General features: G+C 37.7%; 1 protein-coding gene across 2 annotated transcripts in view; it reads left to right on the top strand.

Moving 5' to 3' along the window:
• Positions 1-900: 900 nt before the first annotated feature.
• kif3a (kinesin family member 3A) overlaps positions 901-27,099 on the top strand; it is a 52,818-nt gene continuing 26,619 nt past the window's right edge. Inside the window, exons 1-9 of one of the 2 annotated variants that reach the window (XM_052014209.1) lie at positions 901-1,148; positions 15,075-15,357; positions 20,201-20,345; positions 20,875-20,959; positions 21,391-21,496; positions 23,032-23,171; positions 24,368-24,565; positions 25,229-25,403; positions 25,488-25,583. In XM_052014209.1, the coding sequence (XP_051870169.1) occupies positions 1,143-1,148; positions 15,075-15,357; positions 20,201-20,345; positions 20,875-20,959; positions 21,391-21,496; positions 23,032-23,171; positions 24,368-24,565; positions 25,229-25,403; positions 25,488-25,583 (1,234 nt within the window). In that variant the 5' untranslated portion in view covers positions 901-1,142. Of the gene's footprint in view, positions 1,149-14,672; positions 14,821-15,074; positions 15,358-20,200; positions 20,346-20,874; positions 20,960-21,390; positions 21,497-23,031; positions 23,172-24,367; positions 24,566-25,228; positions 25,404-25,487; positions 25,584-27,099 lie in introns of those variants that run through there. The other variant, XM_052014210.1, reaches the window with a different exon arrangement.

Below are 27,099 nucleotides of genomic sequence, written 5' to 3'. Positions count from 1 at the left end.
AGCCTCTGCAGTCCTACAGCTCTTCAATTTCTCCATTCTTTCAGTTCCTGCCTCTAACCAAATAAATACGATATTAAAAAGCAATAGAAGGAAAGCATGTAGCCTGGCCATCACACATTTATTTATAATTCCCAAATTCAATGTAGATTTTTAAATAAGCTGGTGTTATAGTATTGATCTCATGGTATGGAGGCATTTGCTACTGTAGTTAAATACCTTTCCATGAAATAACAGATTAATTTTCCTTCCTTATAACACATACGCTTTATTTGCTGTTGAACTTTCATTTCGTGGTATTTTCCTTCTTTTACAGTGTAGAATTTAGATTACTGTAAGTTTTTTTAAATTAAAACATTGATCACTTAAGAATAATAATTCTTTATTTGAAAAAGTGAAACACAAAAATAATTTCGATGAAACATGAGATTAAAGTCACAAGGCATTTTATATACCTAATTTAAATGCACTGACATATGAGAAAGACAGGTTAACGCAGTGGATTAGGCACTTGACTATCATTTATGTCCCCAAGGTAACATTTCATTTCATGCTGATGGAAAGAAAATCACTTCTACCTACTGACTGTGTTTGGTCAACTTCTTGCCTTCACCCAGTTGGCAGAAGGCCAGGTTTGTTGATCTCACTTAGACTTCTGGACCTGAAGCTAATAATGTAAAGGCTGTTACTGTAAGGTAAAGAGATTTCCCATCACTTTTTATTTCGGTTTCATAAATAAAAATAAAGCAACTACCTGAATCTTATTTCTTAACAGTTATTTTCACCAATTCGTCTTCTGTTTCATTGTTATTTCTCCGGATCTCTTCTAACACTTGGCCGTGTCCAAGGCAACCAGACGCACCCAAATCATCCCGGTTCTGATTGGTTCAACTGTAGCTGAGTCCCACCCATTTCGGCGACGCAGCGGCTGCTGATTGATCAGCAGGGCTGCCCATCAGGGGCGCCCCGGTCCGCAGAGCGGCAGGGAGTGTGCGCGGCGGAGCTGTCGTCGGTTGGGCTCGAACCGCCGCCGACAGCACCACCGCCTCAAGCCGGCGAGGGGTGGGTAGGGTCGGGGAGGTGAGGAGAGGAGGGGTGGGGCAAGCGGTTCAAGCTCGAGTGCGTCCGAAGCCGCGGCGTCCAATATGCCGGTGAGTGAAGCAGCGCCGAGGCTGCAGGTAATGGGCGGCGGGGCGGCGAGGCAGCGGGCGGAGGACGGTTCGGGCCTTTATAGCCGGTCGAGCGGCCGTGGCTGCGGCGTTGTTGTTGTGAGCTAGGCCCGAAGTGGGAGTTCCGGACAACAAAGCCCCTCCGGGTTATCAGCGCCGGATCTACCTGGGCTGGATCCGCGGCAAAAGTGAGGCACACAGCTGCCGGTCTCCGGACCCAGTGGAACCATCGTATTCTCTTCCCCCAACCCCTTCCCTCCCTCCCCAACCCCCTCCAGCACACGCTCACACACAGACCCCCGCACGATCACGCACAGACCCTCACTCGCTCACAGACGCTCGCACACAGACCTTTACACGCTCACACACAGTCCCTCACACGCTCACAGACACTCGCACACACAGACCTTCATACACTCGCACATACCCTGCTCCTGGGTCCCTGATGATTCCCTTGTAACCCACCCGTTTGCCCATCTCTCCAGCAGCCTCCATTCATTACTCATCTATTGCAAAAACAAACCAGAATTTTGTGTTGGGGTTGGGAGTTTTGATTCACATTATTCTAGAAACCGCTGCATGCTGCATAAATATTGCCATGAAGAGTGAGGGCGGTTAAGAACAGAGCTGGATTGAGAGAACGGGGCCAAGCCCAGGCGGATCGTTGTGGTAAACACGATTGCGCTGTAAACAATATTTGGATCAGTTTGAATGCTGATGATGTGTATTTGAGTTAACTGGATCTTGCTGCATGAAGGATCGGGGAGATGGGAGGTGAATCCACCTCATTACATGAGGAGAGATGGAGAGATCTCATTTATTTGAAACAATGAATGTTTGCAATAGTATGATCAATATCAGGCAATTATTAATGCATATTTTGAATGAAAACAATGGTGATATAAAAGAAATATGTGTGATTAATTTTTTAAAGGAATTGAGTCTTATTCTTTGCCTTGCACTCCTGTCCTTGGTTTGAGTTCATTCCTGAGATTTTTACATACAGCTAGGCTGACAGTCCTGTGCAGGTGTGCAGTACTGTTATAGAATCATAGACTTTTACAGCATGGAAATGGCCTTTTGGCCCAACTGGTCCATGCCGATCAAGATTCCCATCTAAGCTAGTCCCATTTTCCCCTTTGTTTGCATTTGGCCAATATCCCTTTAAACCTTTCTTATCCATGTACCTGTCAAAGTACCTTTCAAATGTTGTTAATGTATTTGTCTCAACCACTTCCTCTGGCAGCTCATTCCATATACTGACTACCTTCTGCATGAAAAAGTTGCCCCTCAGGTTCCTATTAACTCTCTCCCCTCTCACCTTAAGCCTATGCCCTCTAGTTGTTCTGGGGGCAGCCCACAAGTGCCCTGACTGATGAAGGCTAGCACCAAAAGCCACCTTCACCACCCAGTCTATTTGCCATAATACTTTCAGGGAACTATGTACTTGTACTCCTAGATCCCTCTGTTCTGCAACACTCCCCAAGGCCCTACAGTTCACTGTGAAAATCTGACCCTCATTTGCCTTCCCAAAATGCAACAGCTCAGACTTATCCAAATTAAACTCCATTTGCCATTCCTCGGCCTACTTACCTAGCCGATCAAGATCCCTCTGTGGATCCTGACAACCATCTTCACTGTCAACTACACCTATTTTAGTGCCCCCTGCAAAGACATTTTTCTTTCAGATGAGAGGCTAAACCTGGCTGCCTGCATGAGAAAAAGATCCAGTAATGCAGTTTGGAGAAGGAAAGGGCAGAGCAATGTCAGATGGAATTTAATCTTAGTAAGTGTGAGATGATGCACTTTTGGAGGACAACAGCATTCGGATTACAGAAATTTGCCCTTGTAGAATTCACAAGTCACTACCCAAAAATTTGAGATACAGAGTAAGATTTGCTCTTAAAGAATTTATGTGGGGGAAAGAAAGTAAATAATTACAAATTTTTTTTCAACTTGCGTTTCTTGACAAATACACAAATGATACGTCTTTGCGTAATGGAAAATCGCGATACGGTCTGTTTTCTAGTTTCACAAACCCCTCCACCCAACTCCCTGTAAAACGGGTGTGGGGGGGGGGGGCGATGGCTACAGGTGCTCGTACTTTATTAGTTGGGAAATAAAATATGAAAGCAGGGAGGTTATGGCACAACCTTTTAGACGTTGAAGGATTGGTAAAACATTGATTAGGCTGCAGCTGGAGTAATGTGTACTGTTCTGCTTGCCATGCTACAGGAAAGATCTGATTACACTGAAGGTGCAGAGGAGATTCACTAGGGTGTTGACATAAGAGACTGCAGATGCTGGAATGTCAAGCAAAAAACAAACCAGTGGAGGAGCTCCGTGGGCCAAGCAGCATCTGTGGAGGCAAAGGGAAGGCCAGTGTTTTGGGGTCAAGTCCCTACTTCAGGACTTGATTGAGTAGTCCTGATGTAGAGTCTCAACCACAAACATCAATCATTCTTTTGATTATTCACTGGGTTGTTGTCTGGATTGCAGTAGTTCAGTTGTGAAGAGAGACTGTATGGCTTGTTATTTGCCCTGGAGCAGAGGAGGTGGGGGGAGGGAACTGTTCCAGAGAGGTGTACAAAATTGAGGAATTATAGAAAAGGTGGATAGGAGGAAAGTATTCCTCTTAGCAGAAGTGTCTTAAGCAAGAGGACATGGGTTTAGGGTAAAGTGCAAGAGTTCAAGAGGGGAACTGAGGAAGAAACTTCACCTAGGAAAATCTGGAACCCTGTCTGAGAGGCAGGTACTCCTGCAATGTTTAAGAAATATCTGGAAGGCATAGAAGGCTATGATTAATATCTGGTAAATGGGTATTTAATGTTCAGTATGGACATGGTAAGCCAAAGGGCCTGTGACTATGCTGTTTAGCTCTGTGAACAAGGAAATTATCCCTTGTGTTCTGGCCAATGCATGTTTGTCCATCAAATAACACAAAACAAAAGACCTAGCCCCTGTTTTGTAGCAGTTTTTGAAAGTTTGCAGTGTTGGCACATTAGGTGCTGAATTTTCTATAATAAAGTTGTGTTGCTTCCTGAAAAAGGATATGAAAGGTGCTGTATAAATGCAAATATTTCTAGATGAAATTAGCATGGGTGCTTCATTTGCTAAAAATCTCATTTTTCTGAGGTTTTTGCTAAACTGGGGTCATACAGGCCAAAAGATGTATAGAATAATATGCATGTTGGGTAATGAAGTGATCAATTAATTTGATACCCATAAATGTGAAATACTGTGTTCTTGTATTTCTATTGCTTATTAGTCAAAATAGTGTGTGCCAGTGGAATGAAACTATTACGTGGAAATTTAGAAAGGACACGCGTAATAGAAAGCCTTTAATGTAACAATGTCTTGACAACATTGACAACCTTCTTAATGTGTAAATGGGGTTTTTGTCTGCTTAACTTAGTCAAGGTCCTGTTCATATCTTTCCCAATTGCACAACTACTTTTCCTTGCCTCCGAGTGATGATTGGCTTCCTTCATAGAAGCATGGGATCACAAAATGTCCTAGATAAAAGAATACCAATTTCCATTTAGTCTTCCATTAAACATTATGGTAGAAAATAATACTATAATAATTTTTGACTATTGATTGCAATAAATCTCTATCATTTGGTCTACAGTATGCTGAACTATTTTTCAAATCCCTTTTATCATGCCCTTTTGTCCTCTTAAAATAACATATTTCTAATCTGTCTCTCTCATGATCACTGAATACATTACTATCCCTAGTTCTGTATTTCTTACAGGTTCCTGATTTAAGATTTTTTTGTTGATTTCTGCTCTGGTCAATGCACTGAGACTGTCTAGTCTTTGGCATACTTTATAATTGGAGTTCTTCTCAAACATCAACTTTTGGTGATTATTCAACATAAACCTACTTACCATTCCCTCTTCTCTCTATTCCCTCCTCCCCTACTCTTGCCTACCTCCTGATACAAAATATGAACTCCAGATATGACCAAGTAAATACTGGAAACATTGAAGCATCTATTTGCTTAGTAAGAAAATCTTCTATCTTTATTTTCCTCTCCAGTAGCTTGCACATATTAAAGCAGTAGTATGAGAACACAGATATGACTCAATGTATTTCCAAAACTACGTGATTTCAACACTGCCTCTCATACCTGGTCTCAATATATTGAAAATTCCTTGCTGAACTTTTTATTAAGTGGCAGTTTTGATTTTTTTTTTATTTACCTATCCACGATTTATTGAACCTGTAACTTGACTAAAACTTCATTGTTGCATCCTTTTCTGCAATATGTTCCACGTGTTTATTATCCTTGTTTCTTTGTGTCTCCATTGTGTGCTGGTTAACCACTCCCCCTTCCCCTCCCGAATAATTGAATTTAAACCCCCTTCCCGAATTAGAAATTCTGTTCATTGCCTTGTCCCACCCATCTCTTTAATTTTATATAGTCTGGTGTCCTTTTTGCTTGTTTCAATATTGGTGATGCTGGTTCCTACTTTCTGAAACTCCTCAACCTTTTTACCTTATTACTTTTCATCTTTAAAAGCACCCTCAAAACTATTGAACTATTCTTTGTGTTCTAATCCCAATATATTTATTGTATCCACTTCTTTATTTGTCATATGTTAAGTTATTTGTAAAATAAATTTTTGCTGGAACAACTAGCAGTACAGATTTTCCTTGAAAACTAGCAGTACAGATATTCCCTGATTTACGAATGTTTATGGTTTTACAGTACAAAATCACTATCTGCCCATATGAATACACTTCTAACATACCAATAATGCATTTTACCTGCTTTTACAATTAATGAAAAGTTGTATTATGAAAGCTTGTCAAGAATGCATCCCTTTGGTAAATCATGAAACATTGGTTTAATGGTTTATTATGGAAATATATTTATCATGTTTTTGTTCTACATGATTGCATAAATGCTAGAGAAAATAAATTCTTTGACCATTGAAGGTATGTGAGTTGTAAATTGTAAAGTATTTGATTTACACTTAGAAGTGATTTAAGTGTTCATAAAGACACATTCAGTACTGGTGCTGTACCATTAAAGCCTGCTGTAAAACTAATTGTTTGGGTATTAGAATGGCCAGGGCAAAGCATCCTTACACAGACCAGACCTACAAATGACTTGATTCCTAGTACTGGTATATTCATTACCTACTGTGGCCTCTCTATAGACAAGTAGATAGTGAAAGATTTTCCAGTTTTCTTCATATGTTATCATTTTTCTAAGTTACTGAATTGGAAGTGACAGTAGCTGCACTAATATGGCTACCATTCCCATAGAAAATAGTTTCCCGGAGAAATATTCGAGAATCACTATATCATAATAAATTTACTTTTTGAGTGCCTGTCAGTATAGTTTTATGAAACATTTGATTCCATCTGTAGCTTAAAAGGGGTCCTACTCCTTTGAGTAATCCATGTACTTCAGTATACATAGCTTGTTAAGTTGCAAAGAACTTAAGAAAATTGCAGCGTAGCACCACTTACTATATCACTTAATCTGGGTTAAAAATTTACATTCCTACTATAATATCTTAAATTTCCTCTCCCCTGCCCATCCTGTACTTTAATTTCTATTGATTGTAGTTAAATTCCTAACATGTGTCTGGCTGTCTTTTATACATTGTACCCAATCCTCCTCCTAGCACCAAAATCTGGCGTTCATGTATTTCAACTATTCTTTAAACATGGTTTATTTAGTTTACCTCCTCCGTATAAATTTCTAATCTTATAGAATGAGTCATTATGTGTTCATCTTTACTCCCAGATTAAAATAGTATGCTCAAGCTTCACTAATTATTTTTAAAAATCAGTATCATATTTCCTTTTAAACTGCCTCAGCTGGTTCTCATAACTTGGAGATTAGCCCAGGAATCTAGCATTTGCATCTCTTGGTATACTTTGTAAAAATATATATCATTTATATCTGATAATACAAACCAAAACTAGCCTCTGAATTGTAATGGCTAAGATCTTAAAATTATTTTCTTTTCTCAAGTTTAATGACAATGTAGATATAAAAATTCTTCTATTTACTTATATTAAAAGCAGGACATGGTGACTCAAGTCAGGCAGCATCTATGGAGTGAGAAATAATTTGTTTCTGGTCAATGATCTTTCAGTGGAACAGGAGAAGTTTTAAGTGCAGAGGGAAGCTTGTTGATATAACAATGGGAATAGGTGGAAGGGCATTCTGTGATGAGGACATTGTGATTCTGCAAAGGAATATAGATTGGGTGAAAACCTGGGGAAGAGTGAGGTCACACACTTTAGTAAGAGGAACTAAAAGGCAGATTATTATTTAAATAGAGAGAGATTGCAAATGAGTAAAAGTTCAGAGAGGTCTAGGTGTTCTAGTGCATAAAATTCAAAAAAAGTTAGCAATAGGTCTAACAAGTAGTTAAGGGAAATGGCATTTAGGCCTGTAATGCAAAAGAATAGGGAGGTTGTACAGGATATGGTGAAGCCTCACCTGGAATACTGTGCACGGTTTTGTTCCTCTTACCTCAAAGGATATAGCAGCATTGGAGGCAGTCCAAAGCATATTCACCAGGATAATTCCTGGGATGAGAGAGTTCTCCTATCTAGAGAGGCTAGACAGCTTGGGTCTGTATTCCTTGGAGTTATGAAGAATCGGGGTGACCTTATTCAAACATTTAAGATGCAGAGGAGGTTGTACAGGGTAGATGCTGTGATGTTTTCAGTTGTAGGAGTCACGAACAAGGGGACATAACTGTAAAATAAAGGGCTGGTCATTTAAAACTGAAGTGTATATATAAATAAAAAAAATTCTTACAAGGTCATGGTCTCTGGAATTCTGTCCATGAGGGTGGTGGAAGCCAGGTCGTTAGAGGTATTTAAGATGGGTAAATATTTGAAAAATTGAGGAATTGAGGGTTTTGGAGAACGAGCATTTAATCGCCCGTCTCAAGTTGCCCTTGTGAAGGTGGTGTTGAGCTGCTGCCTTGAACTACTGCAGTCCTTGAGGTGGGTATACCCTCAATGGCATTAGGGAGGGAGTTCCAAAATATTGATCCAGTCGCAGTGAAGGAATGGTGATATATTTCTGAGTCGGGGAGTTTTATTTTAACTTGGAGGGCAACTTCTAGATGCTGGTGTTTCCATGCTTTTGCTGCCCTTGTCCTTCTAGCTGGTAGAGGATGTGGGTTTGGAAGGTAGTTTGTAAGAAGTCTTGGTGAGTTGCTGCAGTGCATTGTGTAGATGGTATAAACTGCAGCTACTGTGCACCGGTTATGGAATGAGTGAATGGTTGTCGATGGGCTGCTAGATTCTGTATGTGTCGAGCTTCTTGAATGTTGAAGCTGCACTCATCCGGGCAAATAGAAAGTATTCCATTTTCCTGAATTGAGCCTTGTAGATGGTGGACAGGCTTTGGGGAGTTAGGAGGTGAGTTACTTGCTGCAGGATTCCTAGCCTCTGACCTACTCTTTTAGCTACGTTGTGTATATGGCTACTCCAGTTCAGTTTCTGGTAATCCCCAGGATATTGATAGTGGAGGATTCAATGATGGTAATGTATTGAATGTCAGGGGGTGATAGTTGGATTTTCTCTTGTTGAATATTGTCATACCCTGGCACCTGTATGGCACAAATGTTACTTACCACCTATTAGCCCAGGCCTGGATATTCTTCAGGTCTTGCTGCATTTGATTGTGCATTGCTTCACTTCCTGAGGAATTGTGAATGGTGCTGAACATAGTGCAATCATCGGTGAACATCCCTTCTTCTAACCTTGTGGTTGAAGGAAGGTCATTGATGAAACAGCTGAAGATGGTTGGTCATAGGACATTACTTTGAGGAACACCTGCAGCAATGTCATGTGGCTGAGATGACTGACTTCCAATCACAACTATCTTCCCTTGTGCTAGGTATGATTCCAACTAAGGGAGGGTTTTCCTCTTGATTCCCATTGACTCCACTTTAGCTAGGGGTCGTTGATGCTGTACTTGATCAGATGCTGCCTTGATCTCGAGCAGTTACTGTCACTTCACCTTTGGCACAGAAGAGTTGATCCCAGTATGGATCAGCCATAATCATATTGTACAGGGTTGAGGGTTCTGGTGGTGTACTCCTGCTGTTTTCTTGTGAAAGCATGGAGGTCGAAAGAGCCCAGGTAATTTAGACTGTTGATGCTGTCTGAGAGATGATGAATATTTGTTAATTAGATGAGAACGTAGGTGGCATGATTAGTAAGTTTGCAGATGACATCAAAATTGGTGACATAGTGCAGTTTGGAAAGGTTCTAAGGTTACAACAGGATCTAAATCAACTAGATCAATCAAAGTGGTGCATTTTGGGAAGTTAACCCACGGCAGGCCATGTATGGTGACTGGCAGGGCCCTGGGGAATCTTGCAGAGAGACCTATGGGGCAAAAGCATAGTTCCCTGAAAGTGGCAACACAGAGTAGACAGGGTGATGAAGAAGGCACACTTAGCTTTGTTGGTCAGGACATTGAGTGCAAGAGTTAGGACGTCATGTTACAGCTGTTCAAGATGTTGGTGAGACTGCATTGTCGCCATGCTAGAGGAAAGATGGGACTAGGTTGGGGGGGGCAGAAAAGTTTCATAAGCATGCTGCTGGGACTGGAGGACTTGAGTTACTAGGAGAGGCTGGATAGGCTGGGACTGTTTTCCCTGGAGCAGAAGAGGCTGAGGGTTGACCTTTAGAGGTTTATAAAATCACGAGGGGCAAAGGTAAGGTGGATGGTCATATTCTTTTTCCCAGGGTAGGGAAGTCTAAACTAGAGGGCATAGGTTTAAGGGGAGAGATTTAAAGGGCATCTGAGGGGCAAGTTTTTTTTCAGAGGGTTGTAGGTATGTGGAATGAGTTGCCAGAGGAAGTGTTAGAGATGAGTACAGTTGCAATGTTTAGAAGACATTTGGACAGGTAATGTGGATAGTAAAGGTCCAGCTCAGGCAGGCACCTTGGCCAACATGGACGAGTTGGGCTGAAGGGCCTGCTTCTGTGATGTATAACTCTGACACTATGATTCTAATTACAGGAAATCTGTCTGGAGGAGTGTAAATAAAGGGAGATGAGTAAGGATAGAATAGAGAAAATCAAACAATACCGGAACGCAGTAGCTGCTGAAAATCTGAGATGGGAGCATACAGCAGATATCAGCAGGTGACATCTGGGGTGAAAGAAAAACTGAGTTCATGTTACGGGTGGTTGACCTTGTATCAGAACTGGCAGGCAAGCTTGTTTAACTGAAATTGTTGAATTCAGTATTAAGTCCTGAGGGCTGCAGAGTGCCTTAACAGAGGATAAGGTGCTGGTCATCAGATTTGTTTTGGTCTTGGATGGATTAGTGTAGGAGTGCAAGAGAGGAATGGAGAATTAAAATTGCAGATGATTGAAAGCTCAGGATCACCCTTGCAATCTGAATAGATGTGTTTCCAAAATGATCTCAAAGTTTGTGTTGGGTTCCTTGTATGTAGAGGAAATCACATTATGTGCATAGAATGCAGCATACTAAATTGGAGGAAGTGAAAGTGATTTGCTGCTTCACAGGGAAGGATTGTTGGATCCCTTCGATGGTGGGAAGTGAAAGGATAAAATGCAGATGTTCCACCTCTTCTGGTTGCATGGGAAAGTACTGTGAGACATTGAATAGTTGGTGAAGGTGGAAGAGTAAACCAGAGTGCTCGGAGCAGAGGGGAAGATATCTTGTGATGGAATCTCATTGAAGTTGGCAAAAATTATGGAGGATGATGCTTTGAATATAAGGGGTGGAAGGTGAACACAAGGGGACTGCTATCCTTGTTCCAACTCAGGCAAGGCGTTGAGAGTAGAGTGTAAGAAACAGAGTGGGTGCTGTTGAGAACCCAGTTACTATGATAGAGGTAGGTCACAGTGAAGGAAAAAGGAAGACTTTTCTGAAGTACTGGTGTGGAAAGTTTCATCATCTTATTAGCAAATCTTGTACTTTGATTAGGAAATGTAACTATTTTACATTGGGTTATTAATTGAGTGTTTATGACTCTGTGACTAATTTCAGCATCTGAAGTTCTTGTAAAATTAGGATCTTATTTATAATCTAAACTTAGAAAAAACAAGTGTGAATTTAGAACAATGATAAGTCAGCTGGCAGAGTGTGAAAGTTGATGTGTTTACCCAAACACTTTTTAAATCTGTCAGATAACTTAAATTTCTAGAGGGATGAACTTTCCTAACATCTCCACCTTCTGTGCTTTAAGTATTATTTTATTTAAGCTTTGTGAAAATGCTCTCCAAGACAAAGCTGCTCATTCCTTCTGTGTAAACCAAAACAACGTGAACATAATTCTGCCTGAGTGAAATTTGAACCATAGTTGGTATGTTATAACTGACCCTCATGGTAACTTTAAGATTAAACAACATTACATTAGAAAATGATACCATCACCTTTGTCTATTAATATTGTGTACACAATTAGTTTTGTGTCGGTTTATAGTTGAAGGATCTTTCTCATATGTTATAACTACTGTGACACATTTCCTGTGTAATTCTGGTGCAGTAGTAGGAAGAAGAGAGATGAATTTATGTAGTTTTTTTTTCAGGTCTACATGTTCCTAAGTTCCTTATGGTTGATAAATTTACAAATTTAAAAGCAACAATTCTTGGCATTGCTAGCAAGCATGTACTTATTGGCATTCTGTAATTGCTTTTGAGATGGTAGTGATGAATTGATTACTAAACCACTATAAACGGGCTGAAGCAATCCCATTGTGATTTTGGGTAGGGATCTGCAGCATTTTGTTTCAGCAAAAATAAGGGACCAGTAATATTTTCCAAGTGCAGATATTGTGTGTGATGTCGGGAAATTTACTGGTGGTGGTGTTCCAGTGTGCCTTGACCTTCTAGATGGCAGAGGTTAAGGATTTGAAGAGTACAGTGCATTTTATAGATGATGCACATTGCAGTTTCAGTTGCTTGTGGAGTATTTAGGGTGCCAGTTAAGAGGGCTGCTTTGTCCTGCAAAGTGGATTTGACTTTGGTAATCCATAGAATTGCAAGGGGATTTAGTTAGCCTTCCTCAGTTTGGTGATGGCTATTACAGTTCATTTGTATTATAAAAAGGTTGTATCTTTATCAGTCCAAGTTTGAATGCTTTCCAGGTTTTACCATAAGCATGGATGATTTTTTTTTGAAGATGTATGTAGTTCTTCTGTTTTGTTCCACGGATAATCATGGAATAGTAAAATTGCTTGCATATTCATAAACAGCAATGAGATCTTCAGTTGGCTGTTTTGAGGTGTTGAGTGAGAAATAAATTTCAGCTTGTTTTTCATGGATTTGTATGCTCTGTTTTTACATCCATTTTAAATGGATAAACTAGACCTTGATTAAGTAGCTCATTTAAAACATGGTATTTACAGTAACTTAGTAAATATTTATAATGAATTTGTAAGTATTGTTTGTGTGCTCAAATCTTCTGGCTGAACTCCCAGTCTTTGATTTTTAGCTTCTTCCAACAGTAATGCACTTGTTAGTAATTAAGGCTGTAAGTAGCCTTGAATTTATTTGTCATATCTATTCATTTAAATTGTCACTTAGATTTTCTTTCACTAAATTTGCTACCTGTAGATATAGTTTGCTTTCACTTACTTCAGTCATTGGAAGTCGGCAGAAATCTGACCCCACATGATGAGGCATTTATTGTTATCATTTGTGAAAGTTCATTATTAATGATCTGTTATCCATCATCCAGCTCGCCTTGTGCATGTATTATCTAGCATGTTTGATATTAGTAAATTTTTCATCCTTAATGCTAAGTATACTTATAATTGCAGTTGCATAGTGTGTTGCAACTCTTAATGGGCAAATCATTTCTATTTATTCCATCTTCCCTGAAATTTCAGTAGATTTAGAAAGAAATTGACAGATTTAGTATAGAATCTGGTAGACCAGGAGCTTTTGGTGCATGATGTTTACTGACAGTTAGTGACCAGTTGCAAGTGCGTTGTAATCCAACTAGTTACAGTACTTGAGCAACAAACAAAGCCCTGGAGGAACTCGGGTCAGGCAGCATCTATTGGAGGGAATTGGACGGTTGGCATTTCGGGTTGAGACCTTCATCTGGACTGACCATTCACGTTGACCTGAAATGTTGACTGTCCATTTCCGTCCATAGATGTTGCCTGACCAGAGTTCCTCCAGCGCACTGTGTATTATTCCAGCATCTGCAATTTCTTGTGTCTCCTAGTTGCAGTTCTTGGCCCAGGAGGAAGAAATTTCAGGTTTCCTGTTCTTGATTGGTATTCACATCTATTGAAAAATGAGGATATGCATCTTTGATTGGTTTGGGTTTCTGGTTGAATCACATGATGTTCACTGTTCAGGGCCACTTGTTATCTGGGATTTGCACTCGGGAGGTAAATCGTGGTGGTAGAGAGATTTGAACAACTGAATTTGAAAAAGTTTTCCAGATACATATTTTGTTAGCCTGAAGAAAATGCTAAGAATCAAATCTAAGTTTATTGTTGAAAGTTTGGAAGTGAACTAAATCTGAACTTCAGTGTACAAGCTGTAATTAAGAATCAATATGCACATTTTCACTTCAGGTTTTCTCAATCTACAAATTTGCTTCTGACTTTTCCTCTGTTCTATATAATAATTCAAGGCTTTGGCATTATATTGGTCAATTAAGGGAAGAAACCTTCAACTTGTGTTTTGCACAAATTAACTGAAAATCTTATCACTCTGGCTATGTGTAAATTGGGTCTCGAAGGGCTGCTTGTAACCCTCTATTTTTAAGGCAGTGGGAAGACTTGAGCCAAAATTTATATTGATAAAGAGTTTCATTTATATTTATCAATTTATAGAGTCAGAGTCGTGCAGCACAAAAACAGGCACTTTGGCCCACCGTGTCTACGCTGAACATTAAGTACCTACCCATACAATGCCCACTTACCAGTACTTGATCTGTAGCCTACTATGCCCTTTAGTCATAATGCTTGAGGGATGTGGATGTTTTGTCTTGTTGACTCCAGATCATTCTAAACCTAAACAATGCACATGTCGATACTTGCATTGCATCCAGGCCTAACCAAGTATTACTATGCAACAAAAAACAATCTAAAGAAATGATACTTAAGGATTATTAATTGCAGTGATGCCTGGACTGTCTCCATAATTAAAAGACATTAAACACTCCCTCCCTTACCCCCCCCCCCCCCCGCCCCCCCCCCCCCATTCAACTACCTGATCAGAATGTATTGAACAGTATAATATGCAATGATGTTTTTGATATAAAAAGATTTTATGCTAGCCTAATTTGCAATAAATCTTTTGTGTAATAAATTTTAATAAAAAATACAAGTGGTTTCCATATTTCTGGGTTGGCGAAGAGAAATTCCAATCATTTTTGCTATATCTGCTGTCGAGTCAGTTGAAGCAGAGATTGGATTCATTTGTGAAATATTCCCGAGGAATAGTTTGCCAGCATTCACTTTCTGGATTGGAACCTGAGGAATGATTGATAGGGCTGATTCACCCAAATACCTTGATTGCACTGGAGAAAACAAAAACTGCAGAAACAAAAACAGAAAATGCTGGAAGCACTCAGGAGGTCAGGCAGCACCCATAGGGAGAGGAACTGGCTCGATATTTTGGTTCAAGGTTCCTTCATCAGAACTGGAAAAGTGAGAAGGTGAGTGTGTTTTAAATTGCAGAGAGGAAGAATGGAGGGAACAGAGGGAATGTATGCAGACTGGAGTTATCAAATTAACTATTTAAAGAAAATTGGCAATTGATGCCTTTTGAACTAGATAGAACATTGATGAAAAACAACATCTTGTTCAAGGATTTGTTAGGCATTTTATTTTTAGAAGAAAGGGAAAACGTTGCAATGTTTTTGAATTTTCAACTTTATCAGTGATCAGTCATTTTTTGTTTGTTTTCTAGAGCAATAAATTAGAGAGGACTGACCGCATTGAAGCCAGTGATAATGTGAAGGTTGTGGTACGCTGCCGGCCAATGAATGAAAAGGAAAGAAATATGGGACACAAACAAGTGGTGAATGTGGATGAGATACGAGGAACAATCACTGTCTATAAGACAGATGCTGCCAATGAGCCACCAAAAACATTCACTTTTGATACAGTCTTCGGACCAGAGAGCAAACAAGTAGATGTGTACAATCTCACAGCAAGACCCATTGTTGATTCTGTTCTGGAAGGGTACAATGGTAAATTTTAGGTTTATAACTGCTTTCAACTATGAAAATGTTTTTCTAAAATTTGTAAATAAGTAGTTCCAGTTATTTTGTTTAGATCTCAAAGCCAGGAGGCCATACATTCAGATTCATGTCCTGTTACAATAATTCAGTAAAGTACTGAATAATATTTTCACAGATGGAACAATTTGAATATGAAATGCTTTCCTCACCAGATTTTTGTTCAAAGAAAAACATACAAAGATCACGGTCTCTCTATTTATTCCCATACTTACAGACCTGCTACATTTGATCCGGCAAAGCATGCTGAAAATTGATACATCTGTGGCTCGTTGCTTTTAATGGGAGTGGTGTGGGGAAGGATAGAGTGTAGTGGGGAAAGCCAAGCTGTAACAAAAGCGTTAGATTTGTGGAAGAGAGAATTCTGCAAATTGAATAAGAGGAGGCCTGATTGCATAGGGGAAAAATACACTTTATGATTGATGAAGTCCTTCATTCTTATTTTAGTATACTACACTCAATTTTGAAAACATTGTCTATATTTTTGGCCTCAAAGATGTATTTTTTGAGAACACCATTTTTATGTACTACTTGTGATTATTTTTGTGCAGTATTGAAACTTGATGGAATGGAATAGTATTTTACTGGATTTTATTTTCTGGCTTTTGGTACTGATAATTGTAGTGCTTTTTAAAATTTTTGTTTCAAATTTTAAGTGCTGCATTTTCTTTGAACTTGAGCTATGATCATGGACATGGCTTGCATTCAAAATGGCGTTAACTGTTTTCCTGATAGTTTATCTTTTGACATGAAGAACGGAACCAATTAAGATTAAATCATTAAAAAGATATGGCATTTTTTCTGTGAAATCAATGTTTCAAGATAATTATTAGTAGCTCCACTACAATTATCAGTAGTTATTGTAAATATATTAATTTATTAAACCTGATATTAAATATTTCATTTGCATTTAAAAATTTAACTGATATCTTTCTTGTAGTTCCTAAGTACTGTTAATTTTAATCTTAACTGTGACATGCACTACCTGTAACATAGATATTTTAAGCCTTCATGGTACTAAATGTTTGCTGCTTTGATTATTTCTGCAGTCTTTTTGTTGTATGCAGAAGTTTCTTTTTAGACGTTAAGCTTGATATTAGAATTATAATACTGATGTTTGTTGCTAATTCGGGCTGCACATCTTTTTGATGTGGCATGATGGCGCAGCAGTTGGTGCTGGTGGCTGTCAGCTCTTGGGTCTGGATCAGATTCCGACATCTAGTACTGTCTGTACATTGTTTGCAGATTCTTTCTGTGACTGCATGGGTTTCCTGCTGGGTTCTTCATTTTCCTCTTGTATTCCAAACACATGCTGATGGGTCTATAGGTTAATGTAAACTACCCAGTTTATAAGTTAATGGCAAATAAAATCAACTGGGAGTTCATAGGCATGTGGGAGGGAAAATGAGTTAGAGATTCAGGGAAATGAAGAGACGGGGAGTGGAACTAATGGGATTGCTGCCCTGAAAGCCAGCATGCCCAATGGGCTGAATGGCCATCTGCGTTATAAGTGAACATTTTTTTGATATTGCACTTTACATTTGGTTACTGGTAAGGACAAGTCTGTCCTAAAGCTCTTTATGCCTTCATTGCTAAATGCCAATACATTAGTTTAGTTACTTAGGGTAATATATTCCTGATGAGTCTTGGACCTAAAATGGCAACTCTGTTTCGTTTTTCACAGATGCTTCCCGATCTGTTGTGTGTTTCCAGCAGTTTTTGTTTTTATTTTTGGATTTTCAGTTTTTTTGGTCTTCAATGCATTTCTGACATTGGGTTGCCAATATCAAACTATATGTAATGACATTTATAACATAAGACCACAAGCAAATGCTTAATAGGTGATACGCATGTGCATAAAATTTGTTTGATTCAAAATTTTAAGTTTTATAATACCTTGACTTTTATTATGGGAACATATTTTGTTAAAACTTTTAAGCACTTGAACACTGAATAAATTTCAACTAAATATTAGAGAAAAGATTATTCTTTCAAATATAGACACTCAGGCTAGGTAATTTAAGGATTCCATTGTTAACGAGCTATCTGCCCACAAGCTTACCTAAATGTTGTTGCGTTAGTTTTTTTTCTATTTTCTAGTCTTGCTGTTTGAGTTTTTGAAATGAGATTGTGGGATTTCTGATGAGTTGCCAAGTACCGACAGTGGATTTTTTTTACATGAGAACATACTTCTTCATCATTCAATAAGATTGTGGCTGATCTGATCTTTGCCTTGACTTTTTTTTTGCTGTTCCTCTTAATCATTGATTCTCCTGAAGTCATTCCCCCACTAAGGGAAGAGCTGAAATAATTCATCCTCTTTGAATTCATGCAAAGTTAGTCTTAAGAATATGAAAAATTGATTTAACAGCTCTATGTGGCAGAAATGTAATCCACGTGTACATGGAGTAGGCTAAGCCAAAGGCTCTAAAATAAAGGCAATTATTTTGGTCAGTCCTCGGAACACAACATTTTCAAATATTTGCCTGGGTATTTTTAGTTAATCAAATGATCTTGGTATGGATCTGGTGAAGAACCTTGACAATGGTTTCTATTTGAAACCTCCTGTGAAAACTGAGTGTTAAATTAGAAATTACTATGGAGCACTTATTGTTCCACTCCCCTCAGAGCTTTTGTTTTATAAATAAAATGTTGTCTACTTTCATTTCAAGCCTTATCTTGATGAGAATTTCTTTGTCCTTTTCTGCCTTGGGCTTTCTGCTCCTCATCCTCTATGATTCCAATTTTCACCTCTGTTCTCTGAAGTTGTTGACGTTTGTCTTTCCTAAACTGCTGTCTCTATATGAATCTCCTGGTTTTGGGATGAGGTTCCAGAGCCTAGGCCCTTGGTAGCTGAAAACATAGTCGGCAATTTTCAGTAAAATTTGGGATGTGCCAGAGGTATCGAGTGCATACAAATTCGTTTGAGTTAGGACGTGGGTAACAACGTTTGTGGTGATGATGATCCCATATTTTCACTGTTGAAGGAAATCTTGCCATGTAGGAAAATGGTAGGAATGTATAGTTTAGGTACAAGACTATTTATAGTCTTATTAAAAGACTGCCTGAGGAGCTATGTGGAATGCTCATTCCCTTATTTCTTACCACGACAATTGTCTAGTTTCAGCTCCATTACATCACCCATCATTCCCTGCTAAGCTGATTTGCTTCTGTGTATGAAACAATGAGGGGTGTAGATAAGGTGGTGGTCAGTTTTTTTTTCCTCTGGTAGGGGAATCTAAAGCTAGGCATAGGTGAGAGGAGAAAGGTTTAAAGGGGACCTGAGGGGCAGGTTTTTCCCACACAGGGTTGTGGGTATATAGAATGAACTGCCAGAGGAAGTGGTAGAGGCAGATACAATTACAAGACTTATTTTAAAAAAAACATTTATACGGGTTCATGCATAGGAAAGGTGTAGAGGGACATGGGCCAAATGCAGGCAGATGGGACTAGCTCAGTAAGGCAGTTTGGTTGGCATGGATAAGTCGGCCGAAAGGCCTGTTTCCATGCTGTGTAACTCTGACTAATTTTGCTTCCCTTTCCACAAATGCTGCCTGACCTACTGAGTGTTTCCAGTGTCTTTTTATTCCATTATTTTCCTAACTCTTTCTTTGCCCTTGTACACTTGAGCCAAGCTTAAAGCTACTCATCCATCACTTTGTCTTTGCTGACCTACGTTGGCTTCCAGTTTCCTAATTTCTCAGATTTGAAATACTCTACCTAAACCTTTCTGCTTTTCTATCTCCGAGATCACAAAACTAGTCCCAATCTGATCAGCAATGCCTTACTGAACACTGTGACTTTGAATGTAAATAAGTGTGAAAGGTTTACGGTGTTTGTGAATGTCTCTGGCATTGATATGTTAAAAATTAATTCATACTTATACAACACTTAATTGTTAAACACTTTTGTTTAATAATTAAATACATTTAGATTAATTCAAGAAATGGAAAGTAAAATACTTGTATCTTCCTCCCTTAAACCCGTTCCTACACTGAAATAAATGGAATTTGTGCCCAGGGACAGGTTTCCCAGTGTAACTGCTCAAAAACTGCAGGTACTAGATGCTTAATCTAGCCTTTGAGTACAATAAGAATAATGGTGGTGAGAACCACTGGGGAAGTTTGGGAGTTCTGTGTTTGTTTACACTTGAGCTCTGAACTTAGTTATATGGGAAAGTTCTAAACATTGCATACTGCTGGCATTTGTCAGATAATTCTGGATTATTCTAATTGTGTTTTTGCTAATACATATGTCTTACAATTTTCAATTTTATCTTCTATATAAATGCAAGTTATCGTATTGAATTTACAGGTCAAAAATAAGGCCTTTGGCCTAACTGGTTAATACCAGTATTATGCTCAGCATTTTTTAATTCCCCACTCAGTTTATTTCATCTCTCTTATTGATTGAAATGTATTCCTTGTGTCATTTCTCTTTAATGCATCTATGCAATTCATGTAAATTTGTATGTATTTTTTCCCAAATTCTATATCGAATTTATGTGACTATAACATTACTTATGGATGCTAGTTTTAGCCTTCTCTGCTGCTACCCTACTGAATCCTTTCATTTTAAAGATCTCAATCAAGTCATCTCTTGGTTTTTGTTTCTCTTTGTTCTTTTTACTTGATTGCTAATCTAAATCTTGGATTTCTGATGTGACAAGAAAAAATGTAGTGAATTCCAAATATTCTTGCATCAAAATGTTTTGCTTATAATATTTAACTTTATTGCTTAGTCTCAGTATATTAAGTTCCACCTAAAATCATAACAAATGTTTTTTATTCTTTAGGCACAGTATTTGCTTATGGACAAACTGGCACTGGGAAGACATTCACTATGGAAGGAGTACGGGCAGTGCCTGAACTTAGGGGCATTATTCCCAATTCATTTGCCCACATATTTGGCCACATTGCAAAGTCTGAGGGAGATACCAGGTAACATTCCAAAAATAATTATGCATTGGGCTATAGTGGAATCATTACCAAAAAAAAATAGAAATCTTCCTTGTTCTTGAATAGGGGTCAAACTGTACAAATATTTATAATACATCTACCTCAGCACCCGAGTATTGGGTGCAGAGTGTCAGCAAGATTGGCCCTCTGTATTTGACCCAGGTAAGTGTGGGTGTGCAGGGACCATAGGCAACATTTCTGGGTGGCAGTCAGTGTTTAGCACGATCTAGCCTTTTTTTCGTGGATAATGTGTGTAATCCTTATACTTCATGTTTAGTCTGACCAAAAATTCATTAAAAATAAACTTAGTAAAATTTATAATATTGGTTGTTTTAGATAAATTAACTAGGAGTAAATTCAAGAAATTTGTGCTTCCATTGAGAGAATTGAAATGTGCAAGGTAGAGAATTTAAAGTTACAATGCAGTCTCTGTGTATGCAACCTATGACCCCTTTGAGTGTGGGTTTGTCAAATATTGGATTATTGAATTATAGGACTTTTATCTTTTTAGATTCCTTGTACGAGTATCTTACCTGGAGATTTATAATGAGGAGGTTCGTGACCTTCTTGGAAAGGATCAGAGTCAGAGATTGGAGGTAAGAAATTCAGGTGATGTTGTGTAACCAACTCACAGAGAAGAAAGGTATAACCCATCTTGTAATTTAATAGATAGTCATTTCCCACAGAGCAGACTTAGGGTCCAATGATGACTTTCAGCAGATATGAAAGGCCATGTGAAAACCCATTAGTTTACCAAGTACTTCTTACTAATAACACCATCTTTAAATTTATTTATTTTAAATAATTTCCTACTTGCACTGTTGATTCATGAGGATAACTTTCTACTTTGCCAGCTGAAAGGAGAATAGATTTCCCTGCCTGTTGGACAACTTAATTTCTTCCATTCCACCAAATTACTATCCCGTAGTATAATTTAAAATCACTCTAATTACTTTGGTTTTGAGAGTTATAATGAAAATTCATGACCCTTCTTCATTTCCATATTTTTTTCTGCTTCATTGTGTAGGTTAAGGAACGGCCTGATGTTGGAGTATATATTAAAGATCTCTCTGGTTATGTAGTAAATAATGCAGATGACATGGATCGTATTATGACTTTGGGAAATAAAAACCGTAAGTTTAAAAAGAATCTGATATGGTACTTCTCTTGCTTTGTATTTTCGTGGATGGGGAAAAAGTGTTTTTAATAAACCCTGTCTTAAAAAGCTCCCCAAAACATTAGTTTAGCCAAATGCATCAAGGATATCTGTCTTATTTAAAGGAAACCAATCTAACTTCTGGAAAATCGGTGGATTTTTTTAAACTCTCCAATTTAAAAATAATATGGCCAATCTTACTGATTTGAGCGGTCTCTGTTTAGAGAGAATGGTGGGCACAAAGGAAAACATCCTCATAGATTTGTAAATCTATCAAATTAGGTTAGGAATTGTTGCCAATTAAATACAGCATATAATAAAATCACACCAGACAATGACTTTGCCTAATAATTATACTTTATTATTTGTGATTAGTTCAAAAAAATCTCAAAGGTTCACAATGTAGCTCAAATAAGACTCATTAACTCTTCAGTTACTTAACTCTTAGTTATGCAACTCTTTTACAACTTCCAAAACCTACTACTTGTATCTAGATACTACCGGCTTAGATGAACCTGGCGAGGGTTCGATGTGATGAGTTCTTCTCCAAGTCAGGGTCTAGGAGCTTCTGCAATTCTTAGTCTCTGGATTTATTGCTGCCGGTTATCTTGTGAGACACCTTTTTATATATTTCTTCGTGTACCTCCAGACATTGTTTAGTTCTTCATAGCCAATTATACCACTAAGTCCAGTCTTTGTGCATACAAGTAAATTTTTCTTTAACTCCTTCAAATCCCTGCTGGTGTTGTCCCACAATTACCTCAACCAGTGGTTCTGTAATTCAGACAAAAAATGCAAGTTTGTGCTTTGGAAATTCATCAGACTGTCCCTTTCACAAGATGTCAGTTCCTGACTTTCCTTCACTGTTTCTTTGTTCTGTGGTTCCCAGTATTTCCCTCCACCTTCCCCTTGCTGGCTTAGTAGAGTGGGATACTTGGCATCTCTCTGGCTGCTACAGGATATTCAATTGTATGTCATTAAACATGTCCATATTAAAATTGATATTAGTGGAAACTTATTCATTTTTCATGAATTTCAATGAATTTTGCGGCATGTTAGTTTTTTTTCTTAATTTGTCAAGATGTCGTCATCATCATAAGTACTAAGTAGGCCTTTTTAGAATTTCCTTCATGTGGGAGCATTGAGTGTTGTGGGTGGGTTGGAGTATTTCAGCTCTAACCTTTGTCCTTTGTTACCATACTATGTTGCTGTATACTGACACTCTGAAGAATATTGTTAAATTTCTGTATCAGTGTTTAATTAGATTTAAAAACACTACTTCTAAGCTGTCAAACTATGTGAAGTCTGCAGACAGAATCCAGGATAAAAAGGTAGTTTTTTTTTTAACATTTGCAGAAGGCCCTCCTCCTCCCAAATCAGAGGAGGGAGAATTGCGTCCTCTATTTTGTGAGATTGTTCTGAGTAAAAATCATTGTGTACCTCAGTTGCATTTTGCATCTCTTTTTTAGAAAACAAAATGGTGATATATTGATTTTTTTTTTCCCCTACCAGGTTCTGTTGGTGCCACAAATATGAATGAGCACAGTTCCCGTTCTCATGCTATTTTCACCATTACTATTGAATGTAGTGAAAAAGGAATAGATGGAAATATTCATGTGCGCATGGGCAAACTACACCTCGTTGATCTTGCTGTAAGAATTGATAGCATGTCTTGGAGAACGCTTATAAACAATGGCAGTGTATTTTGATCGTGCAATTTTGTGTATTTGCTGTATTTGTAGTTTACTAACTTTAAGCTGTGCTTTTGCAGATTTTTTAGCATCATAAAATCTTGATTTTTAATTTTTAGATGTTTGTTTTAATCTTGTCTGTCCTAATCACCCATTATTAATAACTGAATTTCAAGTCTGACATCCTTTTTCCCTTCCTATATTCAGTTTTTATTCCATCTATAAATTCCAGATTTAAACATTTCAGCACACCATCATTTAATTACTGCTTCCATAATTACTTCATCTTCTCTGTTAAATCTTGCTAATGTTTTGCATTATGGATGTTGACTATATTTCTCAATTTTTTTTAAAAACATAGTTTGTGACATGAACACTTCTTAAGTTGTGTTCTGTAATACTCATAAACATTTTTGCAATATGTATATTAACACTGCTGCTTACATTCCTCTGGGTTCTACTCGATGATAAGCTTTAAATAAAGTCATAGGCATTATCTTTTATCCATTTCCTTTTTTATCCATTGTACTTTTTTCACCAGCTTCTGTTTAATTGTTCACAGCCTAATAGCATGCCAAGTGCATTTATTAAATTCATCAGCTTGAAACATTAACTCAGTTTTGACTTCCACACATGCTCTCTGAATTGTTGAATATTTCCAGCCTTTTTTAACTTCACATTGTCAGCATCAAATGTGCTCTGACAATTTAAAAATATCAAAGAATTTTCATCTTAGCCTAGTGGTAGTGTTTTTTGCTTTCATGTCACACCATTTATATGTTAAACCCCTACTTCTGAATTTGAGCACATAATTTAGGCTGACATCTGACCATGTGAAAGATTCTAGTTACCTATTTGAATTAGGTAACCTCTGGAGAAAGAAACAGTAACTATTTTGGATCAGTGATCTTTTGTCAAAAGGATGGAACTGTTTCTTTTCCTACATAAGCTTTCTTCTCGGCTGAGTATTTGCAGCATTTTCTGTTTTTGTTATAACCTATTTTTATAACTGCTGAATAATGTTTTGTGCATTTTTTTAAATTGGCATATTCACTTAAATATTTTTAAAGTATATATCAGATACAACTTTTCTAATCGTGAAAGCATATTTTTAAATCTCATTAGCAAAGAATTGGTCCCATTATTTGTGCTTGCAGGGTTCAGAACGACAAGGAAAGACTGGAGCCACAGGGCAGCGATTAAAAGAAGCAACAAAAATTAATCTCTCATTGTCCACCCTTGGTAATGTTATCTCGGCTCTTGTTGATGGTAAAAGTACACATGTACCCTACCGTAATTCCAAGTTGACACGTTTACTTCAGGATTCATTAGGAGGCAATTCAAAGACCATGATGGTGAGACTATAATTTCTTCCTATTAATATAATGGATAGAGGATAATTTTGTGAGATTACACAGTATTTGAACTTTGGTAACAGCATTTGCATCAATAGACAATTGTATCTATAATTCAAGAGCTACCTTCAAAAAATGGTGCAAAATCATATTCGCAACACCTGCATAAGTGGATCTCTTCCCATAGATAACAGATGATAAAAATGTTCTTTGCAGTTTTCTTGATCACATGTAATGTTGGACCTTTTCTGAAAGGATGATGGGATGGGTTAATGCTAGGAATTCATCTACTTTTACCTCCAGGATTTTTATTGAAGAGGTACAACATCTAATGTAGCTAGCTATAAAGTTTGTGTTAATTGATGGGCTACTTTTCTGTCTGCATCTTCTTGTAGACCCAAGTAGAACTTATTTGCCTAACTTTCCAAGAGTGAAATTAAACATCGCTGATCATGTTTAATATTGGGCTGTGAGTTGTTTCCATATTCTTTCCGCCTGCAGTTTACTAGACGAGGAGTTAACGTAGTTTCACTGCAGTGTTTACTTGCCTCATGGGGAGGCCTCTAATTTCCCTCTGCTTAACACCTCTTTACACCAAAGTTGTTAAGACTGATTATTCAGTAACAGAGTTGAACATGTTTTCTGGTTATTTTTTTAAATTAGTGTGCAAACATTGGACCAGCGGATTACAATTATGATGAAACCATCAGTACTTTACGATATGCAAACAGAGCAAAGAATATCAAGAATAAAGCCAGAATTAATGAAGATCCTAAAGATGCTCTATTGCGTCAGTTCCAGAAGGAAATTGAGGATCTCAGGAATAAACTAAAGGAAGGTATGGACCGGTAATGGAGAGGAAATCTGAGCTGCAGGTGAAATAAAAATATTTGATTTAGTAAAAATTTTTCCTGATTTGTAGGAGAAGAAATCTCTGGTTCAGAAATAAGTGGTTCTGAAGATGAAGAAGAAGAAGGGGAAAATGGAGAGGAAGGAGAGAAGAAAAAGAAAAGAAAAGGTACTTATTTAAAATAAACCCTCATTTTAATTGGCCTTGATCTATTTATGTTATGTTAATACCTCCTAGCTTTGTCATCTCCTTCCCTAATTTTTGATCTTAATATTTGCATTTCTACATAAGGTCACGTGCGCAAATATTTTTCATTAACTTCACTAAAAATGATCTATCAACTGAACTGATTTAATTATTGTAAGAGGCAGTACCTTCATTATTAGACCAACAAATTTATGCTTATGTTAAAAGTATCCAAATGCTTGTTGACCACGAGTACTGCTTCAGTTCTAAAACGTACTGCACTGTAATTTTTAACATTTCAGATTAAAAATCATTGAAACCAATCCTGGTTATTAGCCTTTTACTTTATGGAACCTAGAAAGTTGCTATTATGGTATAACAAAAGTAAGAGTAGTCGATGTAGCTGTTCCTGCTCCACTATTCAATAAAATCATTGCTGATCTTATCTGTGACCTCCATTCGATTTTTTTTTTCCCTACCATAAAGCTTGATTCACTTGCTAGTCAAAAAATTCTATCCCTCTTAGCCTTGAATGTACTTATGATTTGACTAACACAACTTACAGGGTAAAGAATTCCAAAGATTTAAAGAAAAAGTTCTTCCTCCATTTCAGTATTTGATGTTTGGCACCTTATCATGAGACAGTACTGCTCTGTTTAAGACTCTTCCAGCAGGGGATACATCCTTGCATTAATTATCCTGACAAACCCTCCCTGAATCTTGCATTGCAATGACATTATTTCTGGACTCAGGATTATAGGCCAATTCTGCTGTACCCTAACTTGTATTACAATTCCTTCATCTCAGGAATTAATCTAGTGAGCCAGTTTCTTCTGTCAGACTGGTTTTATAATCTTGCTCCTTTGATTGTCAAAGATTGTACAGGAGTTCTGATTGTATATTTATGTCTAAGAATGATTACAGGATAAATATATAGACATTGAGTGAAACAACTTGTGTCAATTCAAGAAATTTTTGATATTTGAACTGTGTAAAATAGTTCTAGTGAAAGGCTTTAAATCATAAAAAATCCACGGTATCATGATGATGTAGCTCCTTCTTTGACCAGACAGTTTGCAAATATAGACATTGTACTGCTTTAATAGTTACTTGGAATGCCTGATTAATCAAGAACATATTTAACTTTCTTGGTGGATTAATGGGCCAGGACATCAGTTTTGATGAAAGGAAACTACGTCGTTGTCGGAGTAATCCTGTTGTTCACTTTACTTACCTATTCTAAGTTGCCATTTGTATCTCTCAGTATCTTTAATGATTTTGAATTAGTACTATTGTTAAGATATAAAAGCAGAAAATTTTGAAACTACCTGACAAGTTTGGTAGCATATGTGGAGGGAGAAGTAGTTGACTTTTCAAATCAATCTTCCATCAGAACCGGGTAAAGTTTGTTTTTACTGAGGTGTTTTGCCTTTTAGTGTAGCGATATTACATTGAGAACAGTGGTAATACCACACTCATTTTGAACTTGTTCTCTGTG

Source organism: Pristis pectinata, chromosome 4 (assembly GCF_009764475.1).
Source record: "Pristis pectinata isolate sPriPec2 chromosome 4, sPriPec2.1.pri, whole genome shotgun sequence".
Classification (NCBI taxonomy): Eukaryota; Metazoa; Chordata; class Chondrichthyes; order Rhinopristiformes; family Pristidae; genus Pristis; species Pristis pectinata.
The sequence above is the reverse complement of the archived record's forward strand: the minus strand, read 5'-3'. Positions and strand labels throughout refer to the sequence as shown.